Source organism: Dreissena polymorpha, chromosome 12 (assembly GCF_020536995.1).
Source record: "Dreissena polymorpha isolate Duluth1 chromosome 12, UMN_Dpol_1.0, whole genome shotgun sequence".
Classification (NCBI taxonomy): domain Eukaryota; kingdom Metazoa; phylum Mollusca; class Bivalvia; order Myida; family Dreissenidae; genus Dreissena; species Dreissena polymorpha.
Genome location: NC_068366.1, coordinates 69,942,894 through 69,962,898, shown reverse-complemented (window position 1 = coordinate 69,962,898; position 20,005 = coordinate 69,942,894). Strand labels below are relative to the sequence as shown.

Sequence of the window (20,005 nt, the reverse complement as noted above, 5' to 3'; positions counted from 1 at the left end):
TGACGCGACTTTAAACAATTTAAGATTTAAAATTAAATCCCATTATTGATTTTAACAATGAGTTTTGATAATATAAATGCCATTTAACAGAAAATTTACATAAATGTAAACATAATTAATTTTTACAAATAGCCGACAACAACCGATTGAGTGTTAAAATTCCCGCGTACGTTTTAGTATATTTACCGTACCCAGGGTACGATCCTTACTAACTGTATAATTATTATATCTCACCGACTACAAGGTACCTTTACCTTGTTGTGTTTATCAACCTGGAATTTATGTAAAATCTGGCTAATTAGTAACAGATGTGATACACTGAGATAAAGATATTGCCTTAGTCCTTATGTATTTGAGGCTGTTTCCATAAATAATTAAGAAGTAACTTTTTACAGCTTTAAAGATTTTTTTAAAAATAAATAACTCAGAAAAAAGTTTATCAATTACAGAATAATTATTGATTTTATATAAAATGGCTCCTTTGTAATATTTAAATGCTACAATTTTCAATCGACCAGTAATGACCAGTATTGACCGGTTTTAACCAGGTATTGACCGCCGGCCCGGTCAATACTCAATTGACCGGTCAATATGCCAACCCTGCATTGAAGCCTAATATGCATTTATCTATTATTATTTGGGCACAAATAATTTTACTGTGTGAAGACCCTACATAAAAATGCTGATTTTTTTCTTACTTGGTACCTGGCGACACACATTTTCAAGTCTATTTCATTAAATATGGCATAGATATTTATAAAATTGGCATCGTATGAACCAGTTGTCATAGTGTAAGCAACATTGAAGCCTAATATGCATTCATCTATTATTAATTGGGCACAAATAATTTTACTGTGTGAAGACCCTACATAAAAATGATGACTTTTTTCTTACTTGGTACCTGGCGACACACATTTTCAAGTCTTTTTCATTAAATTTGGCATAGATATTTTAAAAAATGGCATCGTATGAACCAGTAGTCATAGTATAAGCAACATTGAAGCCTAATATGCATTCATCTACATGTATTATTATTTGGGCACAAACAATTTTACCGTGTGAAGATCCTACATAAAAATGCTGATTTTTTTCTTATTTGGTACCTGGCGACACACATTTTCAAGTCTATTTCATTAAATTTGGCATAGATATTTATAAAACTGGCATCGTATGAACCAGTAGTCATAGTATAAGCAGCATTGAAGCCTAATATGCATTCATCTATTATTATTTGGGCACAATTAATTTTACCGTGTGAAGACCCTACATAAAAATGCTGATTTTTTCTTACTTGGTACCTGGCGACACACATTTTCAAGTCTATTTCATTAAATTTGGCATAGATATTTTTAAAAATGGCATTGTATGAACCAGTAGTCATAGTATAAGCAACATTGAAGCCTAATATGCATTCATCTGTTATTATTTTTGGCACAAATAATTTCACCATGTGAAGACCCTACATAAAAATGCTGATTTTTTTCTTACTTGGTACCTGGCGACACACATTTTAATTCTATTTCATTAAATTTGGCATAGATATTTTTAAAAATGGCATTGTATGAACATATCGTCATAGTATAAGCAACATTGAAGCCTAATATGCATTCATCTATTATTATTTGGGAACAAATAATTTTACCGTGTGAAGACCCTACATAAAAATGCGGATTTTTTTCTTTCTTGGTAACTGGTGAATCACATTTTCAAGTCTATTTCATTAAATTTGGCATAGATATTTATAAAAATGGTATCGTATGAACCATTAGTCATAGTATAAGCAACATTGAAGCCTAATATGCATTCATCTATTCTTATTTGGGCACAAATAATTTTACTGTGTGAAGACCCTACATAAAAATGCTGATTTTTTTCTTACTTGGTACCTGGCTACACACATTTTCAAGTCTATTTCATTAAATTTGGCATAGATATTAATAAAATTGGCATCGTATGAACCAGTAGTCATAGTATAAGCAACATTGAAGCCTAATATGCATTCATCTATTATTACTTGGGCACAAATAATTTTACTGTGTGAAGACCCTATATAAAAATGCTGATTTTTTTCTTATTTGGTACCTGGCGACACACATTTTCAAGTCTATTTCATTAAATTTGGCATAGATATTTATAAAAATGGCATTGTATGAACCAGTAGTCATAGTATAAGCAACATTGAAGCCTAATATGCATTCATCTATTATTATTTGTGCACAAATAATTTAACCGTGTAAAGACCCTAGATAAAAATGCTGATTTTTTTCTTACTTGGTACCTGGCGACACACATTTTCATGTCTATTTCATTAAATTTGGCATAGATATTTATAAAAATGGCATCGTATGAACCAGTAGTCATAGTATAAGCAACATTGAAGCCTTATATGCATTCATCTATTATTATTTTGGGCACAAATAATTTTACCGTGTGATGACGCTACATAAAAATGCTGATTTTTTTCGTACTTGGTATCTTGCGACACACATTTTCAAGTCTTTTTCATTAAATTTGGCATATACATGTATAATAATAAAAATGACATTGTATGAACATGTCGTCATAGTATAAGCAGAGAAGCATAATACGCATTCATCTATTATAATTTGGGCTCATACAATTTTACCGTGTTAGCACCATATATCAAGTTGCAGATTTTTTAAATATTCGCCACATACCCAAAGGCATTTTCATTAATATCTCAGAAAAATAGACCTATATATTAATACACATGGCATCTAAAGAACATTTTATCATAGTTAAACATGGTTTCCAGCCAACCTGGAAATCAGGGAAAACCTGGAAAAAGACTTTCACTTTCACTAACGCCCAGTACAAATATATGGACAGAATGATTTTTTCACTTACCGGTATGTGGGTGTATGTTGGCTCCACTTCACAAGATACAGTCATTGTAGTTTAATTGAAAAACGCATCTTACAATGTGAGATGAGTTCTGGGTTCAAGCCCCAGCAGTGCCCTATCATGTGTGATATACAGAGCCATTATGATTAAATATACACAGTTATCTTTTTAAACAATACAATTAAATATAAGGAATAATGTTAAAGGGGCATTGCTGCTTAGCCATTTTTGGGATTGTATTGTGATTTTTTGCCAAATTTGACACTGAATAACATGGTTTATATACATCCCAAGCTTAAATGCTTCTAAATTTGTAAAAAAAACAAGTGAAGTGTGCAGAATATTAAAAATTTGCAACTTTCTGATGTCTAAAGGTCATTAAATGCCACTCAAAGTTTACATTTTTTGTACAAAATGACCCATTTTGTGCTGTCCATTATTGGTTAATGTTTTACGCTGCCAGGTCCAAAAACGCTCATTCTGTAGCTTGTTTGGACTATAATCTATAATGTGGCCAAGTTTCAGCAGATTCGACCCAGTGGTTCTGATTTTATATGCCGTGCCTAGCTTTTATTAGTCCACTACCGGTATCACCGGAGGGGATTTATGGTTTGTGCTCTGTGTGTCCGTCAGTCAGTCAGTCAGTCAGTCTGTCACACTTTTCTGAATCCTGCGATAACTTTAAAAGTTCTTAATATTTTTTCATGAAACTTGAAACATGGATAGATGGCAGTAAGGACATTATGCACGTGATTTCATTTTGTTCCTACATCAAAAATTCTGGTTTCAATGGCAATAAATAATAAAATAAAAAAATTCTGACAATGGTTGAGCTGTTAGGGGACAAATTTGCTTGACAATAGTCTTGTTGAGTATTACTCACTGACTTATGCATATGCGCTCGGCTGTTTTTGGAGAATACCTGAGGTATTGTCATAGGCAGCTCATCGTGTCGTATCGTGTCTTTTCGCCGTCCAGCGTCCGCCATGCTAAAACCTTATCATTGACCCATTGTACCCACAATTTTCGTACCCACATTTTTTTTCGTAACCAAAATGTTCGTACCCACATTTGTTTAGTACCCAAAATTTGTGTTCCCACATTTTCTTACCCAAAATTTTCGAACCCACATTTTTAGCTCATCTATTTTTTGAAAAAAAATTATGAGCTATTGTCATCACCTTGGCGTCGGCGTCGGCGTTGGCGTTGGCGTTGGCGTTGGCGTCGGCGTCCGGTTAAGTTTTGCGTTTAGGTCCACTTTTCTCAGAAAGTATCAATGCTATTGCATTCAAACTTGGTACACTTACTTAATATCATGAGGGGACTGGGCAGGCAAAGTTAGATAACTCTGGCGTGCATTTTGACAGAATTATGTGCCCTTTTTATACTTAAAAAATTGAAAATTTTGGTTAAGTTTTGCGTTTAGTTCCACTTTTCTCAGTAAGTATCAATGCTATTGCATTCAAACTTGGTACACTTACTTACTATCATGAGGGGACTGGGCAGGCAAAGTTAGATAACTCTGGCATGCATTTTGACAGAATTATGTGCCCTTTTTATACTTAGAAAATTGACAATTTTGGTTAAGTTTTGTGTTTAGGTCCATTTTATTCCTTAAGCATCAAAGCTATTGCTTTCATACTTGCAACACTTACTAACTATCATAAGGGGACTGTGCAGGCAAAGTAATGTAACTCTGACTGGCATTTTGACAGAATTATGTGCCCTTTTTATACTTAGAAAATTGAAAATTTGATTAAGTTTTGTGTTTAGGTCCACTTTATTCCTACAGTATCAAAGCTATTGCTTTCATACTTGCAAGATTTATGAACTATCATAAGGGGACGGTGCAGGCAAAGTTATGTAACTCTGACTGGCATTTGGACGGAATTATGGGCCCTTTATACTTAGAAAATTGAAAATTTGGTTAAGATTTATGTTTTGGTCCACTTTACCCCTAAAGTATCATAGATATTGCTTTCATACTTGGAACACTCACAAACTATCATAAGGGTACAGTAAAAGGACAAGTTGCATAACTCTGGTTGTCATTGTTACGGAATTATGGCCCTTTTTTGACTTAGTAACTTTTAATATATGGTTAATTTTTGTGTTTCGATCCACTCGAAGTATCAAGGCTATTGCTTTCAAACTTCAAATACTTACATGCTATCATTAGGTTACTGTACCTGGCAACTTGAATTTTACTTTGACCTTTGAATGACCTTGACTCTCAAGGTCAAATTATTAAATTTTGCTAAAATTGCCATAACTTCTTTATTTATGATTAGATTTGATTGATACTTTGATGAAACTACTCTTACCTGACATACCACAATAGACTTCACCCAAACCATCCCCCGTGCCCTCCCCCCCCCTCCCCCCCTCCCCCCCCCCCCTAATTTTTTTTTTTTTTTTTTTTTTTTTTTAAGATCATCTCACAAATGACCACCACACCCTCACACTATACCCCCACCCCACCCCCCCCACCCCACCCCACCCCCCAATTTTTTTTTTTTATTTTTTTTTTTTTTTTTTTAAGATCATCTCACAAATTATCACCACACCCTCACACTATACCCCCCCCCCCATTTTATTTTTAAAACGGTTATGTTTGAAATACCGTCCAACCATCGCACCCAAACCCCTCCCCCCCCCCACCCCAGATTTTTTTTTTTTTTTTTTTTTTTCGCTTTTTTGGAAGATAATGTAATAAATGTCCACAACCCCACACTATACACCCCTCTTCACTCCACTCCTCCCTCCTTTGTGATTGAAAATGAGAGTCCCTTCACCTTTAAAAAGAAAATAGATGAGCGGTCTGCACCCGCAAGGCGGTGCTCTTGTTTTAGTTCCCACTCATTCCATCCCGCGAAACCCTTAAGGTGTCGCAACTCTAGTATATATATATATATTCTTTTCTTGCTTTGAAGCATATAGTATTATCAAATGCATTTATTACAAACAGAGTATGTTTCAGTAAAAATCAATACAATTGAGTGTAGGTCAGTGTAGGTCAAATTGGACAGTTGCTTTAGTGTGTAAGAATAACAAAAATGATATTTAAATGAAATAATAGGCATGGAAGGACTTCTTAAACTTCGCAAAGAGCCATATATTTTCAAACTGTGCTATTAATAAAAGTATGTGGATCGCATTAATGTGCATATATTATCAACAAATGAAATCAGTACACTTTCTCGAATTGTGGTAAGGTATATTTAGTTGTAAGTTCTACAGTGATCCGTTACCTTGTTAACAAAGGCAACTCTACTTTTTACTTGTATAGTAATGAGTGACTTCCATCACCCAGGTAACTCTTCCTCATACTGCTATAGTATTGGGTGACCTCCCTTTCCTAGGTATCTCTACTTCATACTTCTATTGTATTGGGTGACCACCCTTGCCTAGGTAACTACCAGAGCAGATGTTATACAGAAGTAAATTACAACTTAAATCTAGATCTTGCGATAACCTAAACAGTATGTAAAATAGGTTAATGAAACTTGGTATGTCGATAAATATTATCTAGGGGAAGTATTCAAACTAATTTAGTATAGCATTGAAATAAATGAGAATAACGATAATCTGTTGACCAGATATAGCTCATAAGGGAAAAAGCGTTGACCGTTCATACATATGGAAATTTCGACAAAGTAATACGCATAGGGATGCATCTAAAAAAAAATTGCCACGCGACATATATTTTCGCGATGCAATTATCTCCCTTGAATACTCATCCTGTCCATGTTCTGCCTCCGTTTGTTTAGTTGCGAATTTATTTGATCCGATTCATTCAATATCTTAACGTTATTATTATCCTCACAAATCAATAAATAAAACTGTTTAAAAAATGGATTCACTTAATTCATGAACATTGAGGTTGATTTCGAGCTCTCAAATTTTAAAAGGGAGCTATCCACTGCGCATACAGCGTCCGGTGTTTACTTGTCAGAATTCGTGACGCATTTTCCATTCGCTCTCAGAAAGCAGTTTAACGTGTGATCATGTCCAATATTCTGGTGAGTTGTGGTTGTTATCCATCAGAAACACATTAATTCACAAAATTTAACGATATTCCGAATTAAATTTTTAGTCCTTTAGCTTATTTTAAACGTATTTACACCGCGTCTGCTCGCACTTTGCCGATATCCCGAAAGGTTACATATCACTATGTAAATATTAGGCATAAAACCACAAAATCTAAAACCGTTGGATTTTCGTACCAAATCTTTTGTAACAAATCTCCCAGATTCAAAATCAACAGCAAAAACAGGACGTTTATAAATTGTCTGCATTATTTATACAATTTTAAGATATTTGTTGGTTTTCCGTTTTTAGAAGCTGTATTGCCAAGGCAAGAGCTGGGCATCACCCAAGCCTTTCTATCGAGCAACACTGACAGTTTTGGTTTCCAGAAATCAACAAAGGAGGGATTCCTGAACTATCAAAGTTTCCAAGCTATACACACAGTTATTAGCTGTGGTGATCTTATTTATTGGTTCTGTTGGTTTACTTGAATGGAACATGTGTGAACTTTTATAGAACTTTGAAAAGTCTATATCTGTCTATAAACACAAATCAGCTATGGCATTATACGATCAGATGTGCAAACATTGTCAAAGGGTTGTTAAGTTAACGATTTGAAGGCAATTATGCTGAAAAAATATGAAGGTTCCCATGCAAATTTAGTCTGTATATAGACAAGTGTCTGTCGATAATATCAAACTAGTAATACAAAACTTACCACAAGTATGTAAAAGCACTAAGTACCTGTTGTGATCATTTTTAGTAAGATAGTGTAATTCTAAACAGTAGCAAATAACTTGTTTAGTTAATGCATAAAGCTATTAATATGATTTCCTTTCTATTGTGTAATTAATAAATTGGTTGTTACTTGTTGTTCCATTATAACTGTTTTGTGAGCTAGTAAAACAGCAGCATTGTTAATTTTGTAAAAGGTAATAAAATGTTACTTCATTGATTCCACGGTTTTTCAAAAGATAACATTACTTTGTATTTTCATATACGTAAATATTCTTGTAAGTTGATGACAGTGTTTTAGTATTTCTTATTTTGTAACTATTATTTTATGTGCAAATAAATGATGTAAATTGTTTGTATCTCCATACAATACCACATACATTTGGGTTATGTCTCTGCAATCGATGAGTTTAGGAATGGCACCTTCTGTTTGTTGGTCACTCACATTGCCGTTCCATACATACAGTGCTGCCTTCGGTCAGAAAAAAGCACAGGACCGGTATTCACAAAGTTCTTTAGGGGAATCTTAACTTAAGTTGCACTTAAGGTACTTTTTCAGATGAAATTTTTCAATTAAAGGCCAAGGTTTTCTGCTTACAGAATCATGAAAAATAGTAATCAACTAATCATATAAGTATTATTTACTTGTTTAGACATTTTAATGAGAACATGAATTAACACCAAATAGTCGGAGACATAATTCACGTTGTGTATTTAAGACATTTCCCTCAAATTGTACTATTAAGAACTTTGATTATACTATTCAGAGTTAATGTGTCAGTTGTATATGCTTAATCAGCATTTAATTACGTTAATGTTTGGACACCGAGTGCGTTTATAATCAGTTAACAAGTTATACTAGTTAACAAGTGTTTCTTTTAGTATAACCGTTAAAATATTGGTCTGTTTTGTGTGTCTTAGTCTTTTTCGGCGTAAGCTGTATTAAGCCAGCTTTTCACCTTAGCCTGAAATTTGTTAGCGTCCAATAGAATTCAAATAAAACTTCCCGCGGCCAAGTACAGATGAATACACTTCATTGACTTCATTGGCTGATTTGAGAATACGACCAGAGCATTGGAAACATGTCCGCGTCTTTGTAACACTGTTTTACTGCGTGTTCAGCATGAAACTATTATATATCTAATGAAAAGGCTTAATAGATAGAACAGTTTTACACTCAATCTCGACATCAATACAGTTTGTGCGTCCACCTTTTATTTTCAGAAGGTTTTTAGCGCGAGAACGTTTGCACTTAAAGGCTATTTTCTCATATTTAGCACTAACTTCCATATTCCTGTCAACCTGTTAACATGTTAAAGTATAGAGAGCAGCGGAAGCGAAGACTCACTTTAATGCATTGCATTTCAACTCGCGATATCGGGTCAATTTGCGGCCACTGTGTGTGAATGTCAGAGTTTACATACAGGCCATCGCTGCGTCTCTACCCTATGTGCTGATCGGAGTTCGCGGCCAGGAAAATAATCGTTACATAATAAAGACGCTATAGCGTGAACTAGGTGAACTGGAATTTTCTTTAGACCAGACAGATGTTAAATGGAGATATCCAGCGATATCATATGGTATGTCAATACTATATTCTTAATGTGTTTTACATCAATACCATGATAAATATTATTTTTAATTAATTTAACAAGAATTATGCCATCATATTGACTAATGAATTAAGCATGAGCGCAATGATTCTCGATACTGTTAAAAATCGAATCAAATAGCAACGCCAGACAAACCACTAAAACAGGTTTGTTCGAAGAACGCGCGTATAAATATTTAAAATATATACGGATACTTCGCGTGTGGCCGGTTGACTCATATGTTTTAATTTCACTTCCATTCTTCTTTTGTTTTTCTGTTTTGTATCTATACGTTTATGACCAGCAATATGTAATAATGTAAAGCCGCGAAAACTCCGCGTATCATCCCGTACTGCGTTTGCTGCAGCTAAGAACTGCACAGAAAAAGACATTCGCTATCTTTGATCTCAATCATTGAAGTCTTTACCTTTCATTAACTGCAACTACAATCAACGCCGTATATCTTTTTTAAAGATATTTCTTGTTTCAACTTACCCGACATACCTGTTTGTGCCGACCCTAATTTATTTTGTATTCCAGGCTGAAGTTGTGATCATAATCGCTTCATTCGATCTTTCCGGATAAATTTACTATAAATTAACAAAAAATAAATAACACGAGAAAACAGATTTGGAAGTTTAATGCATTTTATTGCATATTTATCAGTAAATTAACGAAAAAAAGATAAGAAGACCTTCCTTTTATCATTTTTGAGCGATATTAGTGGAAACAAAGAGCATTTTAGTTTTGGCCTTAGGGACATTTCTATATGCAACAATAAAAGTTGTCAATAGTAAAGGTTTTTATAACGCCAACGGGTTCTGGAGGTCATTACATTATATATATCTCGTTTTCGAAAGGCCAGAATTTGTTGTGGTCTCTTATTTTTAGCGCCTACGATAGATAATCGGTGTACTATTTCAATTCAATTTAATGGAAGAGGTTAATTGAATTTTAATCAAAACGGCTCTGCATATGTATTCTTGTATAGCATGTTTAATGTTTCACGTGGGAATGTTGAAAACAAAATTGCAGTAAGACGTCCAGATAATAGGCAAAGCATTTTCATGCACATTGCACTAATATTCGTCGATTAGAAAAAAAGGAATATGGTTCAATTCATTGAAATAAAACTAAAACAAAAACAACAACCACACCTATTCGTCATTCCGACGCGTTGCTATCAAACAACACACACTTACGTCCCCGTGGTTTAATTCAAACAAATGTCGATGTATCGAATATTCTTAACTCTTTCTAACCAGGATAATATTAAGTTCCCTTCTCATTTTGCAATCAAGTGAACGAACGCGTCATAGTAACAAATAATACAAGACTTAAATGAATTTTTTTAGTGAATTTAACAAAGCAAAAGCTATTGTATACAACACCTATGCCTTTTAAATCATAAAACGACTCCATACAATAACCGAATACATAATTTTCGAAAAGAGGGACAAGACCCCGTCTGATCAATTAAAGTACGACATACCTAAGTTATGATGCACTTTTCAATCAGAGTACTGACAGTACTGGTGTGACGATGCTTTTGAAGAGGATGGATATAAAAGCACAATTTAAGTTTATCTACATCACCACATCATGGGTACGAAAATTTTGGGTACGAAAAAATAATGCAAAAAAAACAACAAATTGGGTACGAAAAAAAATCTGGGGTATAAAAAAAAATATGCCAAAAATATAATTTGGGTACGAAAAAAACTTTGGATCCGAAAACAACTTTGGGTACGAAAAAAAAAATGGGTATGAAAAAAAATTGGTACGAAAAAAAATGGGTACGAACAAAAAATGGGTACGAACAAGAAATGGGTACGAACAAAAATGTTGGGGTACGGGGAAGTAGTACCCATGGGGAACTTTACCCATTCAGCGAAACTGGGAGGCGTGTTACATTCTCGATCAAATCTAAAAATTACTAGAAATGGCGCGTCAGCGGCCGACGCGTATCCCCCGTATAAGTATAGATGTTATTTTAGCTAATCTTCGGTTCTTGACATCAAGACAAAAACATGCATTGATTTGTTTTCATTTTCGATAATTGTGACACATAGACCATAACAAGCTTAAAGGTTAAGGTTTATAATTTAAAAAAATAAGAATAGAATATCAGGAAAGATTTGGAAATCCTATCGCCAACTTGTCTGACACAGGCTGGTACAACTTGTCTGACACAGGCTAGTCTGACTTGTCTGACACAGGTTAGTCCAAATTGTCTGACACAGGCTAGTCCAACTTGTGTGACACAGGCTAGTCCAACTTGTCTGACACAGGCTAGTCCAGATGTTCTGATACAGGCTAGATTAAATTGTCTGACACAGGTTAGTGCAACTTGTCTAACACAGTCTAGTCCAAATTGTCTGACACAGGCTAGTCCAACTTGTCTGACATAGGCTATTTCAAATTGTCTGACACAGGCTATTCCAAATTGTCTGACACAGGCTAGTCTAAATTGTCTGACACAGGCTAGTCTAACTTGTCTGACACAGGTTTGTCCAACTTGTCTGACACAGGCTAGTCCAACTTGACTGACACAGTCTAGTCCAACTTGTCTGACACAGGCTAGTCTAACTTGTCTGACACAGAGTAGTCTTATTTGTCTGACACAGGTTAGTCCAACTTGTCTGACACAGGCTAGTCCAACTTGTCTGACACAAGCTAGTCCAACTTGTCTGACACAGAATAGTCTAACTTGTCTGACACAGGCTAGTCTAACTTGTCTGACACAGGCTGGTCCAACTTGTCTGACACAGGCTAGTCCAACTTGTCTGACACAGGCTAGTCCAAGTTGTATGACACAAGCTAGTCAAAGTTGTCTGACACAGGCTAGTCTCACTTGTCTGAAACAGGCTAGTCTAACTTGTCTGACACAGGCTAGTCTTACTTGTCTGACAATGGCTAGTCTAACTTGTATGACAAAGGCTAGTCCAACTTGTTTGACACAGGCTAGTCCAATTTGTCTGACACAGGCTAGTCCAACTTGTCTGACACAGGCTAGTCCAACTTGTCTGACACAGGCTAGTCCATTTTGTCTGACACAGGCTAGATTAACTTGTCTGACACAGGCTAGTCTACCTTGTCTGACACAGGCTAGTCCAACTTGTCTGACACAGTCTTGTCTAACTTGTCTGACACAGGATAGTCCAACGTGTCAGCGTGGGGATAACTACATTTGGGGTTTTCCCAGCGACACAGCGTTTAAAGTGCCACCTGGCAGTTTCGTGTCTGGTTCCTGTCCCGAACCTCTCGATAAATTTTAAAGAGGACGGGAACCAAGCTGCCTTTATCTCAATCGTAACACTTCGTCCATCTCCGGATTCTCCGTAAAGCTTCCTTATGCAATAAAAAGCCGGTTGGATCCAGAGTGCCTTTATCTTTATCAATGTTGACCAACGAGGTGTGCCGATTGAAAAAATTTAGCTAACTCAATCGGACTGGCTCGGTCTTTTAGGTAGGTCGCCATTGTGAAGAATTTGTTCATGGTATGATAACTAAGACGAGCTGCTGAAGCAGCATCGTCAAAAATGTATACTCGCTAAGCAACAACTTATAAACTCTATTAATTTTAGTAAATCTAATACTTTTTATTTTTAATATTTTATGTTACCTTTATTGAAAGAACGATTTGATCAATAATGATTATTTGTTGAGAGCTTATTATTCAGTAATTAGTTATTGTTTGCGTATGACGTTATCTGCGATAAGCCCCCAACCTTTATATATTTTGAAAAATTGCTTTGAAGAATTTATCAGCAAACGGAAAAATAAGTTTGTTGATCAAATAGCGTTTCACCGATTGACCCTGTTATTGACACTAAAGCTAAAATCAACAACGTCGTTTATGATCTCAATAACGCCAGGATCTTGCTAAGTATTCCGGATATATTTTTGTTTAAATCCTATTTACGTGGAGAAAAAAATTTGTATAGCTATTCCAACGACGTACATGTCAAGCAGCTGACAATGACTTGATTTATTAAAGTAACATCGATACATTTCGTATTATGGCTACACTGATAATTGAAAAAAAAAGACTTCAAAAGTAAACCTTGAAACTGACAGACATGGCATTTGCTATTAATATTTTACTGCAGTGAAATTTAAGTTTGTTTTGTGCAAGCTACTTAACCATTGAAAATCCTACAGCCCATTAAGCATATAATATAAACCAGTACCATATAAAGTGTAATGTGGACGTTGAACCGAAGTTTAGGAAACACTTAATTTCGAAATTTAAAGTATAAATTTAAATACATAAACATACGCAAATAAAACAGTGTTCGTGCATCTAGAGGTTACGCATGCTTTCATATATTCCTTCTTTCTTCTAATATTATACGAAAAATTGTAATATTTGAAGTCAATTTTGACCATAAAAATGCCAAAATCTTTAATTTATAAAGATTTGTGAAAAAAGGTGCATTCGGTGGTTTATAAGAGTATATTTACACGTTTTCATCAACGCAGTGGAATATAAATTTGAAAGATGGCAGGAATTTAGGTCCAGGCAAGTCAATTTCAAACGTTTGTAGTCATACCGGATAAATAGCTTTTTGGAAAAGCTTGAACAATTTTCCCCAATCTTCTATCTCTGCATGATTGCATGCAGTAGTTCGTGTGATCCGAGTGATCCATATATATTTTGTATTCAGCGATGTTGTTTTGAATGGTTTGTCCCATTTGGACTTTTATTTCATTAATACAAGTGTAATTTAAAAAAAAAGAAAGTCGATTCTGATGTTGTTTTTTTCAATAATACAATAAAAGTGTATTTAAAAAAAGAAACTCGATTTATGGAGTTCAATTGTACTTATATTGTTAATAGAAACAGCAACTTTAATTATTTTAAGAGAGTTTGATTCTTATTGTTTACTCATCTTGTTGTTTTGCCACTTGACATCCGGATGTCACTTGACATCCGGATGTCACACTTTGTATTTAAGTGACCTATGTTAGACCTTATGTCATTGTCTGTTAAGAAACCGTGAAAGTTATCACGCATTCGACATGGCGACGAACTTCTTGTTGTCCTTCGCTCTTGTGATTTATCTTTGTGCAGGTGAGCCAATGCTGTTTCGTTTATCGCTAGTACATTTGTATATAAATATATGTTTATACGTATGTTTTTGCGATCTCTCCAAATGTATATGCAGTGCCATATTTTCTAACATACTCATATAAAAGTTAGCCGTTCATGTAATACAAATTCGAGTAGCTTCTGTAAAATGGGAATTCTTTATTACGACATACTTAATCAAAATGATTAATCAGGTAAACTTGCTATTTATTAAACAATATGGAATACGATAGGGCAACCTAAAGACATATGATAAACAGAAATTATGTATCATCTAAACTACTGATTTATCACTGAAAATAAATAAGAAATGTAAAATGTATACTGAAAATAAATAAGAACCATTGATCATATAAACCCAATGCTTTTGACGTTTATTTACAATTTATTATTAAAACTGATGATTCACCATAAAAAACTGGATTTGTATCACATTTACGGTTGATAGGATACGTAGACTGAACTTGTATGCTGCTAGCTGATGATTTTTAACTGTCATTTATAATGTTTACCCTGTCAACAATATAAACTGGTCCACATGAAAATATGACGCAACGCGTAGGAATCTTTTACTAAGCTATTTACGTCATTCTCAGAGTTAGGTTCACATTTGTTATTTTCGAAGAATTTTAATAATTTAAACTTTATTGAAAAATATAGTGAATTGAACTATATATAACATACGAAAATTCATAATTCTTTCATCTAAACATATATTAACTACATCTTTTTAGAGATGTAACTTACCTCTTTATGTACATATTTTCAACGGAAAAATTAATAAATATGCATATAATCTTAATTTACTCCAGCAATTATAATAATAAGTATATGCAAGTAAACCTGCGAACAAAAAACCGACCGACGGTTAGGAGTGACGGACGGACAAGATCAAATATATATCCCCCTTTCTATAAGTGGTAGTATAATTATTCGTGCTTTGTTTCAGGATATAGCGCAGCAATAAAATGTTACGAGTGCAACGGTACCGATGTTAGCTGCGCGGACACGTTTGACAAAGGCAAACACAAGCTGGCAGATGGCTGTGCACAATGCTTAAAGGTCAAAGCAGTTGACAATAAAGTGAATGGTATGATACATGCTAGTACAATTGCATTTGTACTACCACGATGTAATTTGAAAAGTAATTATATTCAGCGTGCATTTAACACTGGGGAAAATACAGTTACTATAGGAAAAATGAAACTCCAGAAATAAAGTATTGTTACTCTTCTATATATTTTGTATTGTATAACTTTGACAAGTAACCATTTTCCTAAAACAAAAATGAGCGCTTTGACTTGCTGCTGCAATTTCCAGTTCTTATGTTGTATTGTGCTTTCTATCTATTGCTGTAGCCGCGAATCGCAAGTGCCTAGCGGCCATTGTTGGTGAATCCAAATGTCAAAAGGGATACTTGGGGGTTGACGTGACCGCCTGTTTTTGTAACACAGATGGATGCAACGGAGCCTCATCCGTCTACTTTACCATGGCAACCATTATTGCCCCGCTTCTGATGTTGACGAAACATGTCATTTAACCAGTATATGCATGTATTGAAGACAGTATTATGCAGTGATCAAAACACATTTATACGTGTACATTTACATTGGTATGCATGCTTTAATATACTGCTTGTTGAAAAGGTATTTACGTTTGTAGATTTAAAACAAAACTATGTAGTTTTATAATAAGCATTTGTTTCCTTTTATCTGAAGTCAATTAATGATGTGATGTAAATTGTATAGTACTTTGTTGCTTAGTCAGTTTGTTGAAACAATGAAATGCATATGCAACTTTAAAACAATGTTTCTTGTTTGTCAGATACTAAGTGTATTTTATGGAACAAAAACACGTGAGACAAATTATTCAACATGACAGTCTTATTAATGATTGTATTTTTGTCAAAGGTATAAATAATAAAGAAAGTATATTATACTCGTTTGATTATTTATCCTTCTTACTTGTGAATCTTGGACAATAAATAAACCAGTATATGCCGTTTATCTTAACCTATGTCTGTGAACAAATACCGGAGCAATCAGTACGTTGTTATTACCTGCTATGGTTTAATAACTGGATAAAAGTATTTGTAAAAAAAGCGCATTTATCAATTAGCAAAAAAGATGAGAATTTCGATTGTTTATTACAGTTAAAGGTGCAATGGTCGTTTCTTATCATGTTAAGCGAAGACTTAATGGCGTTTGTCAAGTTAACGTTTCGGAATTGTAGATGTAGGGTCTAACAAGAGTTGTAATTGCATACCTCAAATTTATAACCAGATGGAATGGAATGAAAGCGAGAGTCCGATCTTTGTTTAACACGCCATTTTATAAAAACAGAAAAAAAAACAACAACTGGAGAACAACTTCTTCTTATCACAAAATAACTTCTTATTATAAAAATGTCCCTTGATTGGCCATACAAAGATAATATGGCCAATTTATTTTTTGTCTGAAAACATTTGTTCGCGCTATTTTGTCAGTTAATCCTGTAGTCGCCTGTGAAAATTCGGTCAAATCTGGACCAAGTTTGACGCAATTTGCAATCTCTTTATATTTTTAGAAAAGTCTATATTTTTGTTTCCTTCACTAATCCATTGATTTTTCCAAATTAAAATACATACAAGTCATTCGATAAAGCACTTTATTTCCGCACGAACTGAAACAGTAGCCAGTACTTTAATCTCCTGTTTTCATATTTTCATGATAGGAGTTTTGGATATTTTACTCTCCAGTAAATTCACGAGCAGTTAAAACATACATGTGTTGATTTTCGCTCAATATGCGTTTATCAAGAGTGTTTATTTTAAGTATAAATATATCATATTATAATCATCATGATAGACACGAATGACCTTAACAGCGTACACCGAAACAAACCATTTTCGCATGCTCCCAAGTATCAATTACTATGTAAATTAGGAAACAAATATTTGATTCATAGGATGTTGTGAACAATTTTCGTCTGGAACCATTAAGTGAATGTATCTTAAAACAAGGGAATATACATTTTCAAATTAAAGTTTATAGGCAAGTTGGGTTATCTGTATTATAAGTAAAAAAACAATTATTACCGGTTATGTTTTGATTTTGAAATATTATAATATACAACTACAATGATTTAAATGCAAATTGCATTATGGACTTGTTTAAATTATAATCTTGAAACAGGTCTTCATAATTCTAATTGAACCTTCCAATACAGGATGTTATGTTTAACACCAATACGATTATTTAAAATGTTCCAACTATCTCTAACCTATCGTGTACCCCTGCCACACATATTGATACTGTATACATAAGTCCACCCGTCAATACTAGTTTTACAATAAAGGCATACGAAGAAAAGTTTTAGTAAAATACCAACTATAGTATAAGAATCAATAATATAATTTATTATGCGTCGGCATTAAATAATACACTACTTTCATAAAAAGCGTTCAGTAAGAGTGTACATTCATTTCATGCGAAACGCATTGAAACATATACTTAATTAAATGCGTTTATTACAAACAAACTATATCTCAGTGAAATCAACACAATTGTCTGTAGTTCAAATTGGACAGTTGCTTGAGTGTGTAAAAATAACAAAAATGATATATACATGAAATAGTATGCACCTTAGGACTTCTTAAACGTCGCAAAAAACACAAACCACAAAACACAACAATGCTGAATACATAATATATATATATATATATAACCTTACATAACATATTTTCTATTAGTCTGCATTGTAGCTAGGCGCAACCGCCGCAGTTTCTTATGTGTATTTGTATGTCTGTGTGTATGTCTGTGTATCTGCATGGTTGTTCACAAAATCGATTTCGCTCCTATATATATAACACCAAAAAGATGGGCTTCCCTCCTGTGCGTAATACCACTTATGTTAATTGTTGCTTGTATTTTGAAATAAATTAACAATGTATTTGATTTCGCTTCTCTCTATGCATTAATAAAAAAAATAGTTTTAAGCCGAGTTCGACAGTATTCTCCTATATCGCGGAAAAGTTCACTTATCCTTTATGTCTAAGTCGCAAAAAGTGCTTTGCCTTGCTGTGTCTGAGTGGTGACCAGGGTTTAAATTCCGCCTTCGCCAGTCACGGTGGGTTGTCCTTGGACAAGGAACTTTTCCCTAGCCTAGAACCTGTACTGGTGTGACACCCAGGGACCATTGATAAGTTAACTGATGCCACGATATAAGTAAAAAATTGATGAAAGCGGCTTAAAACCCTGAACATGAAATCGGTAGTAGATCTACATGTTTTAAGACAATTAGACCATGATTTCCTATATAGCTCACCTGAGCAATATTGCAGAAAGTAAAATTATAACCATGTTGTTCATTTTCATTTTTAAAACAATGTTACTATCATTTTTAAGAGAATCAAAGGATCATATACATGCTGTAATACACCCATTTCTCTAATATTTGTCTTTATATAGATATGAAAAAGTGCTTCCATATATGCCATGTAATAGTGATTATAATTACAAATGTACAATCTTGATTGCAACCTTAAACCGTTTCAAAAAGTCCTCTAGTGGATTAATGATGGGAAGTCCCCGTGCGTCATCCGGGCCTGGACATTATTTTCACTATTTTCCTGCCCCTGATCGTCGTCACTGTTCGGACCCGCAATCGACTTTCAGTTATTCACTACATAGGGGTGCATGTAACTAGACCCCTATATTGAGGGGATGTCCTGTGCGTCCAGGAACTACTAATCCGCCAATGTTTATAGGGCCCACCGTGTGTGAACACACGTTTTTCATTACACATGTAATAGGAATACATGTGCAATGCCCGGACCAATCCAATCCCCTAATGTTTCTGGCGCCAACTGCATGCTAAGGTTCGGACCCGGCCATCCAATTCCGTGAGAGGCTCTGAAGCGTGGTTTTGCATTTGGCCCCTACCCAGGAATAAAGGGGGTCCCGTGCGTCCCACGTGCAAGGCCCCGAGGTTTACAAAAAACTTTTAGCATGCTCAAGTCCAACCCGCACTCAAGTATAGTTTATTTTGCATCCATTTAACTTAAGTTGCAAATGATCGGCTAGAACCGACTATCTTCATCACAAATATTCAGCAAGTTGACGATTTTCGAATCATAACTCCTCGAGTTCAGAGGCACGTTCAGGATTTTGAACAAAATGTTTTGTTCGCTTTCGGTTACCTGCCTCTGTATATGCGTTGTAATTATTAAGCAGGGTACCAGGTGCGAACAGGACATTCTGTTTGATGTCCTGAACCTGCCTCTGGGCTCCATGTATAGATCGTAACAAAATTATATTACACAAAAGTCTTCTTCGTTACTTAATGAGCGCGATGCGACGTCAATTGTCTCCTCTGACCGAGGCGTGCACAAGCCCAGTAAAAGTGTGCACCTGTTCGTAGTGCTCGTCTCCCCGTGCCTGGTAAGTTAATTTCCTTCAGTTTCCGACATCCAATTCCCGTGTAAAATTGAATTACCAATAAAACCAGTTGTATTTATTGAACATTCTTGAAGAAAACATATAAAGAGTCATTACATTAATAATTCCAAATTTTAAGAAAAGAAAGATATAGTAAATCAAAAATCAACAAGCATGTGTTTTTAAGTACGTCCTTTTGATAAAAATTAGTTAAATAAATTAAAACGTTAAATACAAACATTTGCTTTTAAGATATTTACATTTGCGATTCG

At 34.6% G+C, this 20,005-nt stretch overlaps 1 protein-coding gene across 1 annotated transcript; it reads left to right on the top strand.

Annotated features, from left to right (window-relative positions):
* Positions 1 to 14,166: 14,166 nt before the first annotated feature.
* LOC127852275 (uncharacterized) lies at positions 14,167 to 16,254 on the top strand. Its single transcript, XM_052386169.1, has 3 exons — positions 14,167 to 14,298; positions 15,266 to 15,406; positions 15,675 to 16,254. The coding sequence occupies exons 1-3, from the start codon at positions 14,247 to 14,249 to the stop codon at positions 15,854 to 15,856; spliced, it is 375 nt and encodes a 124-aa protein (XP_052242129.1). The 5' UTR covers positions 14,167 to 14,246; the 3' UTR covers positions 15,857 to 16,254.
* Positions 16,255 to 20,005: the final 3,751 nt, after the last annotated feature.